The 17335-nt window shown below is 31.3% G+C and overlaps 1 protein-coding gene across 3 annotated transcripts; it reads left to right on the top strand.

The window, feature by feature from the left end:
• Positions 1 to 7717: 7717 nt before the first annotated feature.
• On the top strand, positions 7718 to 16332 carry LOC147806271 (uncharacterized). Of its 3 annotated transcripts, none has more exons than XM_087169081.1 (3): positions 7718 to 7871; positions 12784 to 13325; positions 15623 to 16332. In XM_087169081.1, exons 2-3 carry the CDS (start codon positions 13172 to 13174, stop codon positions 16315 to 16317), a joined length of 849 nt encoding a protein of 282 aa, XP_087025207.1. In that variant the 5' UTR covers positions 7718 to 7871; positions 12784 to 13171; the 3' UTR covers positions 16318 to 16332. The 3 variants fall into 3 exon arrangements, with proteins under 3 accessions (XP_087025207.1, XP_087025208.1, XP_087025206.1); XM_087169080.1 differs by lacking the exon at positions 7718 to 7871 and adding an exon at positions 8810 to 9015; XM_087169082.1 differs by lacking the exons at positions 7718 to 7871; positions 12784 to 13325 and adding an exon at positions 8758 to 8996.
• Positions 16333 to 17335: the final 1003 nt, after the last annotated feature.

Genomic DNA, 17335 nt, shown 5'->3' with positions numbered 1-17335 from the left:
TATCAGGAAGAGCAACAAATAACAATAATTTTTTTTAAGTAAATTAATTGTGACCTTTTTGAATTGTGCAAGAATTCGTAATGTTACCGATTTATTGAGATTACTTTCAGTCCCGCAGTGAACTGATTGTTAAGACACGGTTCCCAGCCGAACACCGAAGTCAAGCATCATTAGCTGCGGTAAGTGTGCGGGTGGGTGACCAAGTGGATTAGTCTGCGTAGGGACCGACAGTGTGCGGTATTGGTCCTCGTTAAACTGTTCTACCGTAAAGTGCTCGACTTCACGCTCAAGTCGGCGGGCTACCGAAGCGGGGGTGCCATCCCCTCTGCAGAGGATCAAGATTGTGATGGCATGTCTTCGGATCATCCTCAGGGATGTTCCCAGACCGTCGCCAATAGCCCATTGTGCAGCTCTTGCGACGCAAATGAACTACAACAACAACAGCGATGATAACTTTCAACCCCCTAGAAAAAAGAGCATTCAGCTAGTAACAATAATAATAAACTAAAAAAGTTGCATAAGCACAAAATAATACTTATTTTCAGCGTGACTTTGCTTAGAAAAATAAATTAATTGATTACCTGGGTAGTGTCTGAAACACAAACTTATGTGAAGTAGAAGCAGAAAAAAAAATGTGCGGTGAATTTATTTAAGAGTTATTGTTTTTCTTGTCTTTTTTAGTTATTCATTCGCAATAAGAACATAAATTCCTTTTTAATGTATCGAAGTTATTGTTTTAAGTTTTTCATTTTCACCAATTTTTTATCTCCCGTTGTCTTAGCGTTCAATGCCAAGCAAAGTGATTTTCTAGGGTTGCTTTCATTCACTATATGACGCCAAGTGACTTAGTCGGTTCTTCCATCCAAAGAATACTCAAATAATGACACTTAGCTGGTTCTTCCTCTGAGTATTTTCGAAATAAATAGATTTAACAATATAAATGAATTTCATATATTTAAATATGACTAAAATAAGTACTTTCCCCTAGAAATCTCAGTTTTTTTTTTTTTTAAAATGTCACTTAGCCGGTTCTTCCACTAAGTTCTACTTATGCTAAGTTACATTTTGAATCAAATTGCAAAATGTAAAAAATTATTGAAATCTAAATTAAAGAAATCTCGTAAAAAAAAAGATCCGTATAAAGTTTCCATGAAAATCTTCATTCTCCAAAAATACTAGATATGAACAATCGCGGGAAAAATGTCTAAAAATAAGAACTTGTTAATAAAAATAAGAAGATTGTTATCGGTTAAATTCGAATCTGTGCTCCCTAATTTAATGTGTTTGAATTTTTCTAATATAAATAGATGTTTTTTCTTAACGAGCAAACAATCGATTGTTTTACAAGAATTTATTCTAAGTTGGCAGAAAGGAAATTTTCATGTTTATATTTTGGAATATGTATGTCATCTCTAATAGTATTATCTAAGAAAATGAATCATTTGTCTATAGCCTTTCATGGAGTTTATCTTGTGATAAGTAAAAGAAGAAAATTTACGAAAATTATTAAGTATTTAATATAGTAAAGAAATATTCAGTCGTTAAAAAAGTATTATTGGTATACAAATATTATATCGCAAAATTCTTAGGTGCATTTATTGAGATTAGAAACTTCTTAGAGTTTCTTAAGAATTCTAATCATCAAGTTGAAAAAATATGAAGTAAGCAAAATTCTTTTTTAAGCTTCAAATATTAATTAATATTTTAATATTTTCTGTTAAAAGATTTGACCACTCCGTAAAGAAGTCTTTTTTAAGTACATTTATTTATACTGTCATCGCAAAGGGTCCCCAACGGCAGCTTAAAGCCCACCCAGATTCAGATCGATGAGTACCAGTTTGTCTAAGAAGTAAAGGCGTCCTGAGCACGATGCTGATCATATTGTCTAAGTCATGCCGTTGGTCATGAAATTGTGGAGCCTTATCTCCACTCTTAACGTCGCATAGATACATTAATGGTCATTCATTTTTACAAAACATAAATAAATAATAGATAAATAATAAATGTAAAATAAATAATAAATAAATAATAATAAAAGGGGAAAGGGAGAAAAGAATAAATAAATGGCGGAAATTACGGACATTATATATTAATTTGCTACCCTTAACATTTCTGCGTTTAGTTTTTATTTTATATCTTAAAAGAATTCAAAACATAAATAATGCATGTGCTTTAGAATATTAAATAACCCCTCCCCCCCCCCCAGTTGTTGGCAATGATTCACATCCCGAAATATTTGAACAGCACGTGCCCTAGGTCTGTTCTTCATAATGCACTCGTAAATATGGCTTTCCTGCAACTTAACTCAGCGTGCAGAGAAAGTCTTTTTACAGAAGCAGTTTTTTCTCAAATAATAAAAGCAGCACATTGTGAGATATGCATATTTTTTTTCTAAATGAATGCCAGTATTGTATAAAAAAATGTTTGGTAATAGACTTCAGGAAGAAAATATCCGTTTAGCGTAGGAGCGATCTGTTTCACAGTTTAAACTCTTCTTGTCATTCTACTTCTTCTCCGAATATAACCCGATGTTGCCCTCGATTATTGCGGCCGATTATCACGGTTCATTTTATCATTATTTCATTAAGTAAGTGTAGGTATTCTGTTCAATTTTTTTTTAAATGCTTAGTTTTATTTTTTATATATTCTCTTAGTTTTAAAATCATTTGTGTTTTGGCCTACTGATTTTTATAGATAAAAGTTAGTCCATGAAGATTGCAGTATTACCAAAACTAAACAAAGCGAAATAATCTAAAACACTTCTTGATTCCTGCCAGTTATCAACTATTCACTTGTTTATATTTTTAAACAAAACAAACAAAACATTTCTTATAAAAAAGGGATTGCTTCTTTTATCGATATTAAACAACAAGAATATACTATACCTAAGTTTGAATTATAATGAATAATGAACCTAGAAAATTTTCATTCTATGTAATACACTTTCGACATACTTTGTCATGAACAATAAACTAAAAACGAAAATGTATATGTTTACAAACACAAATGTGAAACGCAATGTTTGTAGCTTTACAGGGATACAATCCGTAAAATGTAAATTACTTTGTTCGAAAAGCTATTGATACATAATTTAGTATTCCAAAACAAACGATTGTAAAAGGAAAGAGTCTGCAGTTTGTTTTTTCGATATTCCTGTACTAGCATTGATGCTAATGATGCTTATTTAGTTTTGGTAACATTAACAATCTGAAGAAAAAGAATCAGCTATACACTAAAAAGAGAAATTAAGACAGAAGTGGTGTTAATTCACTTAAGAGAGGCATAAAAATTTGCCAAATTATTGTTCTCGCTAATGACGCTTAATTAATTTTGGCAATGGGTAATAATTGAAATAAAAATATAAGCCGTGCACTAAAAAGCTAAACTAATGGAGAAATAGTACAAATTCATTTTGGAAAAGCTTAAAAAATTCGCCATACTTGACGTCGATGGTGCAACACAGTAGAAGCCTGTAGAAGAAGAAAAAAAAAAAAGAATTTTTTTAATGGATTTTGCAATGATCATGATAAACTTAACACAATGCATTTTTATCTCATTATGCATATTTAAATCTTTATATCTTTATCATATTAAAAAAACAAAACTTTAAACTAGAACATACATAACCTAATGTTTGTAACTTATTTTATTGTAAAAAATCCATGATTTGCTGTACTCATAAGTTGAAGGGGAAAAAAAAAACATCCGAATTTGATTCTTCTGAAATACAGGAATATAGTTTTTGTTGCACGTAGGGTTTTTCCAAAAATGACGTTGTTTTGAAAAAACAATAAAAATGACATGGAATTAGTTGCATTTTCGTAGATTACTCATAACCAGTCAACTCAATTAAAAAATCTCTGCTTGGAACGAAAGCTGTATTTATTGCGAATATTGCGTCGAAATTTGAAGTAAATTGGTTTAAAATTGTACTAGTAAGAGATGCGGCAAGTAAGAGAAACAAAAATTCGAGAAAATTGCGTTTATAGTTTTATAGTTTCATCTATAATCCATATAAATATATTAAATTTAGAAACCACCTATAATGCATTACTACCAGGTACGTAAGATACATTAGATAAGATGGAGTAAATAACAATTTACTCCACATAAAATTATTAAATGAATGTTTTCTGTTTCAAACACGTTATAAATAAGGAATTTATTCGCATTTTTCGAAGAATGTTCCTAAAGTTTTTTTACAGTTACAATACTTAGCACTCTGAGGCGTTACGGGGAACTTTTGTCAAACAATTCACTCGTAGGGAAATTTTATTAAATTTTTCTTTGCTACTAGGTAATTTGCGAACAATTAAATTCGTTGTTTTCCTTTTCGATGCCAGATTCTTCCCTATGGTAACGGACTTATTTGAAAAGAAAAAAGTTTCCCCTAAACTTCATCGAATTTTCCCTTAAGACAAAACATGATACTGTCAAGGATGTGAAAATAAAAATAAATAAGCAAAAAATTTATGATTCAGAGTGAAAAAAGGAGTCGAATTGCTGTGACCTTTTCAATATGTATTAAATTGTAATAATACGATTATAAGTGCTCGTAGGTACGCAGTTCTAAAGAAAGGCTGGTTCATTTGTTTGAAGAAACTCTCGACTAATGTTCAACGCCGTAGCTTTGTAATTTTGAACCCAATTCAGAAGACGAAGGAACTCTTGGATCAAGCATTTGGAGAAATTTGCCTTCGTGAAGGACTTTTTGATGAAACTAACCCGTATTTACGTTACATGGATCTCGAGAGCCTCACACGGTTAGCCTGACGGCAAGGAGACTCTAACCCATGATTCATCTACCACTGAGGATATTTCACGTCAGCACAGTGGTCGGTGTAAGCCGGATGCGAAATTCGTATCGCCTGCCACCGCTGGGATTTTATCCCGGTTCACCTCATTAGAAGATGAACGCTCTATCCCTTGAGCCATCGCGGCTCAGCAAATAAGTATTACCATAGAGCTATTTATTACTCTATGGGTATTACTGATATTATTTTGATAGGTGCTGTTTTAATATGCACTAAATATATATACTAATATACGTATCACATCTATTATAAAAGCAGAGACGAAACTACAGTCGGACTTCTACTTAACGAACTTCCATTTTGCGAATTTCTCTACTTAGCGATTTTTTTCGAGGAACCAAGAGCATTTTGGAAATTTCTTCGTAAAATAACTTCCAAATCGAGAAGTGAATTTTCTACTTAACGAACTTTTCCTTGAGATCCACTTTCCCTATTGTCCAAAATATTTCAGTACATTTCAAACGCATTTTATGGGGAAAATGGCCTTGAATTGATTTTCAAAGCCACGTAACTTTTAAAGAACTCTTTTTCTTTTTGTTTATATTTCAAGCGAGTAACATAGACAAAATTAACTGATTTTATCAGTAACAAATAAACTTAAGAAAGCATGTGGTAATGAATGCTAAAAATTACCTTCATAATAAATGCAGCTCTAATTTTATACATAAATTTATCGTTTTTTTTAAAATAGAAAGTGTATGTAGCGTGATAGTGTAACACTGGATAATGTTTTGCCCGATTCTTGCTTTCAATGAAGATTTCTCTTGTGGTTAAGACTTATAAAATAAATAGTAGGTACTAGTTTACAGGATAAAGGCGCATGCATTGCTATTTTATTATGCCTTGTGTTTATGAATTTAAAATCCGTTTTGTGTTCTTTAAGTATTTCAAAAGGTGATTTTCTATTTAACGAATTTTCCATATAACTAACTTACTATCAGGATTTAGCTACTTCGTTAAATAGAGGTTCGACTGTATTTATGGACAAATTGGATAAGTAACGGAGAAAATTGCAGATTATGGAAATTTTTTACTATCAGGAGTTGATCTCGAGCAATAGAATAATGTCATATGATTCTGAACATTGTTAATAGTCTTTTTGAGAGGACTAACTTCTGAAAACATACTTTGCTTAATCTGAAAATATAAAGCCACCAGAAAGAGCAACTATCACATTTACACTTTGTAATGTAAAAATGTACTCTTTTATTTAATATTTTTATGTCTTAAACCTTTATTTCCTTTTTTTATATAACAGTTTAAATTTGCTTTCTGCGAAATTTTCTAAGTGATTTTCTTAAATTAGTGTTTTGCTTTCTCAATTTAAATATATATAATTATTTTTAAAATATCTTGTCTGGCGAAATTTCACTTTTCTTTCGAGAGAGATATTCCTCTCTTCCAGCTTTTTCCTTTTCTGCATTTATTTTTTAAGGGGGTTTACTTAACCTCCGCAATCGTCCGATTTTCAAACTCTCCGCTCTCTAAATTTATTTGGCTGTCGCTTTTTTGGATCTATACCAGTTAACACGGTGAATGCCACGCTAATTTTACATGGCTTGCCCGTCTGGCCAAACGATAAATAACTCCAAACTAAATTTGTAAATATTGTTTAGAAATGGTGGTGGATAAAAATCTATTAAATTTAATTTATTAAATCAAGAATTCTGTGTATATAAATAAAACTATTTTTGTGTGTTCTATATTGCATTAATTTCATCAAACCATTTTAGTAACGTAACGATAATAATATAAGAAAAATGATTAAAAATTTACTCAAATTTCGTGTTTTCATATTAATCTTGGCTTCGCCGGTCACCGGTGACCCCCGTTTTGATACGCACAAACTCAGTGCGGTTCACCTGTAACCCCCATGGCATTCAACGTGTTAACGAAGTATTTTTAACTACTGAGACATTATTTTTCTTGTTGATTTTATTACTGGTTGCATCGAGTGATGCGTTCTCTGTTTTTTTCCGGGATGCGGACTTAGCGAGGGAATTTTTATTTATTTATTGAAGTTATACTTCTTATGCGACTTCCAACAAGGTTGCGTTAAACGTTTAACGCTACATTTTTATTGGTCGGGAAATCACGTGGTAGGATCCAGTTTTCCGTCATTCATTTCCTTATTGTTTTGGTTCTCACTAGCATAAAAATAATAAAAGTCATAAAAGTATTGTTTTTCTATAAATATTTTTTTAGTTTGTTTTGATACACATATAATTTAATAGGGTAGTATTTTTTATTTTCAAATTTAGTGGATAACAATTGTAAAAAATGAGGGAAAACAATCCCACGGACAATGTGACGGATTTAAGGTTATGTCAAGGTGCCTCTCTTGTGAATATCAATTGATTGTTAGGTTTTCTCTTCTGAAATTACATTATGACGCATTCACATACATTATTAATACAAATACATTTTCCAGGGCGAGATGATGAGGTAACCACAAGCACTTCCACTGGTTCAAGAGGTCCACGAGGGAAAAATGCACAATACTAAAGTGATTACAGAGCACGGAAGCGAGCGGAGCAGGAAATTTGCAGGAGTCGTTGAATAGAACTAGTGATCCTTCTACAACTGCTGATTCTTCTACAATTAACGTCGCCGGTTGCGAAGATTAACTTCTTCCGCGAGGAGGGACTCCACGCACTATTTTTTTTCTATTTACATCCTTTTTGTTTTTTTGCTTTTAATTTTAATGAAATCCTCAAACCGTAATTAATTTCCGTAAATTGAATATCTACTTTTTATGCCTTTAATTGTCTTTAACTTTAAAAAACCTTTTCAAATTCAAGCGTTCCTTCTGTATTTATCTAATTATCACCATTTAAATTTATCTTTCTCTTATATCTTATTTTCATGCATGACGCAATATTATTAAATTCTCTTGTCACCCATTTCATTTTTAATTCTTTTGTTAAAGTTGTGTCAGAAGATATGTTTTTCTGGTGTAAATTGTGATTACAAAGTTGTGCTCAATTAAAAGATGTTTGAAAATCATAGTCTCGTCATTTTGTTTGCGCACGTTCTTTTGGAATATTTCTGTATGCAGTGAGTATTTTTTGCTATTGCTTTAGTTATTTGTTTTATTTCTTTTTCGTAACACCTCTAAATTGAGTTAAATGGTATATTTATATATAGATACAGCAAGTCATTGTGTTTTTATCTTTTATTTTATGACCTTGATTAATTTTAGATTTCATTTTATTCCAAATTTGGTGATAGCAATTCATCCGATTTGTTTAAACCGCACACTTTGTGACCATTTGAACCTATTGGGTTATTGTTATCCCACTATAGCATTGTACCACCACTTTTTCTTAAGATCATAATTAGATCACGTTCCCCTTAATTTAATTTATCTCGATTTCATTTTCGGCCTTAATTAATTTTTTTGCTTGATATATACTTTTAAAACTCATAAAGTAAATATTTTTTCTAACTCAATGACTATATTGAAACACAAGTACAAAAGACAATTTTCGTCCTATTCCAAGATATAACTATTATTATTGTGATGTATCATATTTACATAGTTCCGAAACCATCATATCGTCAATCAATCATCAATACAATTCATTCAATCCATTATCTTAATAAATAATTCTCTAATTAACAGCAATATATATTATTAATTTTTAAAAATGCAACAAGTAACAATACATTTTTTTAAAAGTAAATCAATTGTGTACGCTAATCTTTTTAAATTTTGTGCATCACTTCGAAATGTTGATCATTACCGATTTATTGATTACTTAGAACTTAGATAATTTCAACTCGCAAGAAAAAAAATATTCTGCTAGTAACAATAATAATAAATTGAAAAAAGTTGCCCCAAAATTTTAAAGTTTGTAAGTATCACATTTGTATGTACAGTAAAATAATTAATGTGGCAAAGAAAAAACCATATGGAACGGACATTAAAGTACTGATATCATCCAAGACATGCTAGTGATGTCATACAGTTAGAAGTTAATTGGTTGTTTGAGATTGACATCATTGGGGTGGATGAATACAGAGCAGGTAGGAAAGGCCTGTGTGAGGACCTTTTTAATTTGGCGTAAGAAAAAAAGTTAAAAAAGGTAAAGCATAAAATACAGGAGCTGGTGGAAAAATAAGGAAGAAAGTTTCCTGATACTGACTGATACAAGATATCATGGTGTATGAATGTATTAGGTAGGGTACCCCATATCAGGTAATACCTTTATTAGTATATTTACCAGTTTCACACTTTGATTTAAATATATTTGTTTAATAATAATTTAGTATAATGTAATAATGATTTAATTTGTGTCAATTATAATCTTTGACTTGATTGATCGTTGTTTGTATGTTTAAGAGTTTTGTCATGTATAATAATAAGTAATAAAGATAACCAATTTTATAAAATCATTCTTTTATACTACCTAAATCTTTACTTAAAATAAAATATTTGATAAAATTTTGATCGTCGCAATTGACTGATGCAATTGACTATTCTTTACTGATTAATTTTAAATTCCTTATAACATTAAGTTTTTAACTTAAATAAATAACCGACTTACTGTTAACTATGGGAATTTTTTATTGTTGGTAAACTTATTATACTAATTAATTTTAATAATTTTGATTAATTGATTAAAAAAGTCAAGCTTTTTTATGTTATGAAAGGTAGAGAAACCAGTAAGATTGACCCAAAATAATATTTATTTTCAACGAGATTTAGAAAAAAATTTATTACTTTGGTAGTATGTCTGAAACAGAAACTAATGTGAACCAGAAACAAACAAAAAAAAAAAAAAAAACTGTATGAAGTTATTTAAGGGTTATTTGTTGTTGTCATTTTTAGTTATTCATTCGTAAAAAAGTATAAATTTCTTTTTAAAGTATTGAAGTTGTTTCAAGTTTGTCATTTTCATCAATTTTTTTTCTCTCCACTCCTTAGCATTCAATGTCCACCAAGGTGATTTTCTAGGGTAGTTTTCGTTAACTATTTGGTACCAAGTCACTTAGCAGCTTATATATATATATATATATATATATATATATTAAAATAAGTACTTTCCCCGAGCAACCTCAATTTTTTTTTGAATGTCACTTATCTGGTTCTTCCCTTAAGCTCTTCATATATGTCCTTTGATAGTTAGTTCTCCTATATTGCAACCAATTGTAATATTCTCTCTGGGTGCTATTCTTTGAGCTAAAAATATTTTTAAAAAATTCTGAAACATTTTATTTTAATTTGCAGTTTTTTTGAATGAACTCTTTGAAAAAATTAATTGTTTAAAAAAATTAATCGTTTAAAAAATGAATTGTTTAAAAGGTTTCATTTTTATATGACTATCATATCTCATTACGATCAGTGCATTTACTGGTATTAAAAATTTTTCAATTTATAAAATGATGAAAATATAATATGTGAATGAAAATATAATAATAATATATGAAGTGTAAAAAATAAAAGCATTGAAAAAATATGAAATTTGAAAAATTCCTATTCATTTACTTCAAATTTAATAGTTGTATTTTAAGCACTTTTTACACAATATTTAATCAACACATTAACATTTAGTTAATTTTAAAATAATAATTAATTAACTCTCATCAATATTTAATAAACTAAAATAATATTTAATGAATTAAGGCTCAATTTTGATTCGTGTGTGCTTTTCTCTAATGGTTTATTTTTCTTTGATTTTTTTCGAGTTGTTTTGCCAGTGTACCTGTTTACTTGTGAGAATACGAATTATTAAGCAAGATGGAGATTGTTTTTGATAAGTTTATTGTTCAATGCAATATTGTTATCAGTTCTTATTGATCAGTTGACGGCGAACGCGAACGCTAGATAATACTAATTTGCATAGAATCTAATATTGTATAATGCAGAGCAAACAGCGACCTTTTGTGTCTTTCTAATATTAGAAGTTGTGCAAGATAAACTTAGGTTTAACTCATTTTCTAATGTTATCTAATATTTGGTGTTACTTGAGATGGCATTTGGTTTTTTTTTTTCAAAGAAAAAAAGTGAAAATTCTGAATATACGAGAGCTGTCATTCAAGTAAGGGCAGTTCAAAAATAAAAACCAAACGAACGAAAATTTTCATTTTTTGATTCTACATATGTTTCTCTTTTTCCCCCCAAATAGTTGCCCCCAAGTTTGCTTAAACACTTATCGTACCTTACAACTATAAGTAGAATACCCTCTTCATAGTAACTTGCTACCTGCTTAGATAACCAAGAGATCACGACCGTTTTCACATCTTCATCATCGTTGTATTGGTTGCCGCCAAAATGATATTTGAAACTTCGGAAAATCACTTAGTGCAAGATCTGGGCTGTATTGAGGGGTGGTCCAAAACTTCCCTGTCAAAAAAAAAGAAAAAAAAAAAACCGATAAACAGTACCAGTAGGAAGCTTTGTAAACTTCACAAATCTACCGGTTAATGTATGCAACAAACGGGTGTTTCCCCGACTAAAAACTCATCACTGACGGTATCTCATACGCGGAGGGGTAATTTGTTATATTTGGACACTTTTAAGACACAGAACTGACTATTAAAGGTTACCTACGCAGCAATAACTGAGCAAAGTTGTTTCCAAGGAATGCTACGACGCAATGCAGCTCCTGTATAAACATTTTTGTACCTTGCAATTTTTTTTCATTAATAACAAATTAATAAATAAAAATTATTTAGTTCATTTATATTTCCCATTATACTATATATTTTCCTTTGGGACGAAGTCTTATAATGTTTTGTATAAGAATTGCTTTAGTTTTACTAATCAGTTAAAAGATATGAAAAGAAACCTCGCACATTTAAATGACACAAGAGTAACAAATATTTGACTTGTTATAATGGTTTAACTATAAAAACTGGTTAATTAAATTTTCATCTACCCCTTATTTTGGGCGTAGTAATTCCGAATTTGGATGCATAAAATGTTTCTTTCTTCAGAAAAAAGGCTGTATTTAAGCCAAAATAAGTTTATTTTGCCACGGTTGCAGCTAACAGTTATACATATTTTAAAAAAAATATTTTTTTACTTTTATGACCTATTTTGCACATTTATGATCGTTTTCTTGAAAATTAACCGATCGTTAAGGGGTTAAACAGGGTTGGCATTTCTTCCGAAAGAAGCCTATTTTTTCCAAGACAGTGGAAGAAAATGGACAAAAAGGAAGAAGATAAAAATGACCAATACAATTGCTTAACAATAAGTATTTAAGAATAACTGAAGTTCAAACAAATTAAATTTAACATAGTAGCAGTAAGTTTTAAGCACTTCACATTTACTTCTGCTTAAAGAATTTTATTTATACATACATAGTTTTTATTACATACATATACCCCGCTATAGTGAACATGGTCTATAGTTTACTTCCGGATATAGTGACCGAAATGTTCTCTCCCGTGCCTTGCTATACACTTAAAATATTTTTTGTGGATACAGTGAACCAAAAGAGAGAGGGAAAATTGGATATTATGAACTTTTTTCTGTCTTCGACTGATTTTTTCTTCTTCATTTTTTGGGTAATTTTGAAATTTTTACATAAAATACATATACCGATTTTTAAAATCATCTATAAAGTGGAACGTAACCATTGACATGTTTTCTTGTTTGATTCTTCTATCTCAGTTTCCCATCCCTGAATAAAGGCCATCCCTAAATTTCCGGCCCGCAAGACGAAGAGTAATAAAAAATAAAAGTTAGCAAATTTTTTGTTACTACAAATTGTTTAATCATTTTTGCATTTCTTTTTATGAGTCATTTGTTTAAACAATGTGTAATAAAAGGAAGCAGTTCGGAAAATTAGTTAAAATTGTTTGCAGTACGGATATAGTGAACCGAAATTTCGGTCCCTTGAAGCTTCACTATAACGGGTTTTGACTGCATTTCTATTGTACGCATATATTTCTATTTCATACATATATTTCTATTACATACGTATATTTCTATTATATACATATATTTCTATTACAGTTGAATACACTATGCTGGACAATTTCTGGAGAATAATTATAAAAGCAATCATTTCACCTCCATGATTCAAATCATTGGGAAAAACTCAAAATCAACATTTGTAAGAATCGACATTTGTAAGTCTTTCGCCTTTAAAGAGAAAAGAACACTATAAACTTTTCTTACTCCCCAAATCAGAGTTATTCAATAAAGAGAAATGAGCTGATCGACTTATGACATTTTATCAACTATAAGCTCCCATCGAGAATTAGACAAAGACCACTAAAGTCAGTTTTCATCCTCAACAATTGGCAGTCAAAGAAAGTGTTCTGATAATTATAGAGAAAGTTCAACTTCTCGGCCTACGAAGAGTTCTAGCTTTAGCATAAAAAATAAAAGTTCTTGTAGAATGGCAAACGTCTTTCGTATTTTTGAACGTCCTGATGAAATTAATGGAGCTTTGTTCACTGCATCAGCAACTGCTCCGAGAACTAGTTCGAGTAAAACATCCAAAAACACACAATTGTCTGCAAGACCACATCAAACCACCTCTGAAGAATCAAGTGAGTTCTGTAAATATTTCTTAAAATATCTGTTAATATTGTATTGTATCGTTAGAAAATTTGCATCTGCTGTAGCAACGAGGATTTCCAATTCATGCGAAATTTTCATTTTTATCCAGGCTTCTTTTTGTGTACCGTACAAATCTTTTGGTGGAGAAAGGGTTTATTTTGGGGGAGCACGTTTATACATATAATTTCATTACGTTAGCTAGGTTTAAAACTTATCAGCTGATAAAATTCTATTGGGCCCATCCTTTATTTCTCGAAACAACACACAACACCGCGTATCTGTATTTTTATAAAAAGGCCTACTGATACATATGGTTCCTTAAGAGGTCACTATACCGGGGGGAAAACGTTTCATGTAAAATTCTGTTTTATCTAGATTAATAAGTAAATTTTGAAGTGTAGAAAAAAGTAAAGAAGTATAAAAGTTCAAATAAACCAAGAGTTTAAAATGCGGAAATAATACAAATAAACCATGAAATTTAAAATGCGGAAATTTATTTTTTCAAAATATCAAAATGCAAATTCTGACAGTATTACTTTGTATTAAAATAACCATAATTTGCTTTTATTTCGCTGTTATGAAAATTTTCTTTCAGCATTTAAACTTTATGGTTTACTTGAACTCATTCTTTAAATTGTTTAAGTGTGTAAAACAGAATTTGCCATGAAGCTTTTTTCTTACTGTATAGCGTTTTAGCAAAAGTACAACTCTATACCCTCATTGCACAAGTATGGCCATGTCTCCTTTTTTAACACTCTATCCTTTGTTTACGCACTTCAAACATCTTCCGTGAACTAACTAGAACTTTCAGTAACTATACGAGGGTTGCTATTTATATTTCTGGCCTTGGCAACAGTAAGGGTTGCTAGGCGACCGCAGACGATTTTAATCGAAAGTTTGATATTTTGAAACATAAATTCAGCAGACGATTTACCATTATAGCTTCATTTGTGTTGTTGACAGTAAATTGAAAAGTTCTTCTCTTTCAAAAAATGGAATTGAATCGTGAAAATTTTCGTGTCATTATTTTTCATAACTTTCGACGTATATTGTCAAGACAAGAGTGCTTCGATGAACTTAATTCTTAATTCACCGATAAAGCGCCATCCTACAGCACTGTAAAAAATTGGTATAACGAATTTAATCGTGGTCGATGTTCGATCCAGGAGGAATCCCGTGCAGGTCGTCCAAAATCCGTTGTTGTGCCAGAAAAGATCGATACTGTGCGTGAACTGATAAAGCAAGATCGTCATGTGACATACCGTGAGATAGAGGCGTCTTTGGACATTAGTATGACTAGCATCAATAAAATATTGCATGAACATTTGAGCGTAAAAATTTTTTTTTCGTGTTGGATCCCGCATAATCTGACAAACGCTCAAAAAAAGGCTCGTGTCGATTGGTGCAAGGAAATGTTGGAAAAATACTTTCAAGGTACATCAAAGGCTGTGTATAACATCTACACAGGTGACGAATCATGGATCTATGCATATGAGCCGGAAACAAAACAGCAATCAACTGTATGGGTCTTCCAAGACGAGGCAAAACCAACAAAAGTTGTTCGAGGAAGAAGCACATCGAAACAAATGATTGCCTGTTTCTTCGGCATTAACGGTCATGAGGCAACAGTGGCGTTAGAGCAACGCAGGACGGTCAATTCTGAATGGTACACGACCATTTGTTTGCCAGAAGTCATCGGAGAAATTCGAAAAAAGCAGAAGAACAGGCGAATCATTTTTCATCATGACATTGCGAGCTCTCACAGATCGACTCAAACAAAGGCATTTCTGACGGAGCGAAAGATCGAACTGATTTGTCATCCACCGTACAGCCCTGATTTGGCACCCAATGACTTCTTCTTATTCACACACATAAAAAATAAATTATGTGGACAACGATTTTCGACCCCCGAAGAAGCGGTTGATGCATTCAAAACGCATGTTTTGGAGTTACCTCAATCGGACTGGAAAAAGTGCTTTGAAAATTGGTTCAAACGCATGCAAATAATTTATTGATCATCATGGAGAATATTTTGAAAAACAATGAAACCAATTTCGATCCTACATGCTTGTTTTTTCATTATTAGGCCAGAAATATAAATAGCAACCCTCGTATCTAAAGCAATAACAGCTTTTATTTTAAAGCTTTAAAGCATTGTTGGATTTAAATTTTCTCTTCACACAAAACGAAATATAGTAAATGTCAATACTGATTTAGTTAAATGTTAACCAGATTTTCGTTTGATTCTTCCGGTTATACATTTATAAATTGTCTTTTTTTCTTCCAGAAATACGTAACTTCAGGATAAATAAGGATTCACCCAATTCTTCTAGAACTCATTCCTCAAGCAGAAATCTTCCTGGAAAAAAAGACTCCAAAAGTCTCTCGAAACAGTCACAAGAGCATAAAATGAATTGTAAAATCAAAAACTGTACTGTGGAAATCAAAAATATTTATATTCCACCCTCTCCACCTACAGTGCCGAAACCCGCGAGAAGAAATAAATCGTTCGGAACCAATTGCGTTGCAAAAAGTAGCAATGCAAAAAGTAGCGCCAATAGAACATTTATAAGAAAGCCAAGTAGTTCTGGGAGCAATATACAAAGAAGGAATCTTACTGAAGATGGTATTGGCCAGGCATCACATCCGAAAAATTTTAAAAAATCTTCGAACACTGGCAACAGGCAATCTTTAACTAATAAAGACACAGCAACAGCATCACTTCGTAGAAAAGAATCGTCGATTACGCCTTCAAATAAAAATTCAACAACAGCAACGCTTGAGTATTTTGATAAAGATTTACCATCCACATCCGCACCTAGCGAGATCTCATATTATGGGAGAAATCAAGAAATTACAACAATTTCTTCAAATGGAAGCTCTCCTAATCGATCTACATCGCAAGGTAAAATATCTCTTTTTGCTCATGTAGTTTTTTTAATTTGTACCGTCAACTGCTGCCAGATTTTAGTTTCTAGCTAAATTTTATTTATTTCTCAATTAGTTAGAGTAATTAATTTCTTTAATCAGTTCTGGGCTCATTATTGTTAGACATAATATATGTTATTATGTGTCGCTATATATTTCTTCTTTTCTTTGTCTTTGTTTCTTTGATGGAGCACAATATGTTAAAAAAAAGTTTGCGAAGCATTACTTTAAATATTACAACTCGAGGAATATTGCAATTATAGAATTTTTTGCTTTCAAGTTCGCGAATTTTTCAAACTTTTAATGTCTCGTTTCATTTCCGCCGCTCTTTTATCGTCAGACATAATTTAGTCATATGAGTCTGTCAGCACGTCAGCAGAAATCTTCCAGCATGGCATCGGTGCTGTAGATTTTATTTTAGGATCTGCAGATTATTTTTCATCTTAATTAAAAAAGAAAGTAATCTAATGGGAAGAAATTGCTGAGATTTCTTTTTAAACTATCTCTAAACTTCTTTCTAAAAAGGTGAATCGCGAGTCATCACAAACAGCAAAAAAATAAAGAATTTTTTTTCTTCTACTCGATTACTATCTTAACTGTGCAGGGATTTATTCGACTTTTTTTTTGTCTTATCATATAAAATTAGTCCCACAATGGACTGATCATGAGGTATTATTCCCAGTAGATTATTAAAATCAAGCCAGCCTCACAAGCTGGGGCCTGTGAGAGAGAAGGTGAGGCTTTCGAAGAGACCTAATGTATGAGGTATAAAGAGGACGCCATACATCGGGAGAAACTTTTGGTCGCCAATTCTCTTTCACCTTTATAACAAGTTTAAAATTTAAAGAAGAGAAAAAGTGAGTTTGGGCAAACCTAGAGTATGCCATGAAGTTCAAAGTACTGAAAATAAAATTTTAAAATATCAATATGAAAATAAAATAAGAGAAGATAACTTAGGATTGCGCAATGGAGAAGTTATATTCCAAAAATTTGTTTGCCGTTTGGTATTTTGAAAATTTTTTAAGCCATTGAAACTTCATGATTTAATCTAGGTTTATCTAAACTCAAATTA

Source organism: Parasteatoda tepidariorum, chromosome 8 (assembly GCF_982258835.1).
Source record: "Parasteatoda tepidariorum strain Cologne lab strain chromosome 8, Ptep-v5.0, whole genome shotgun sequence".
In the NCBI taxonomy this organism is placed as follows: domain Eukaryota; kingdom Metazoa; phylum Arthropoda; class Arachnida; order Araneae; family Theridiidae; genus Parasteatoda; species Parasteatoda tepidariorum.
This window is presented reverse-complemented; position numbering and strand designations above follow the sequence as displayed.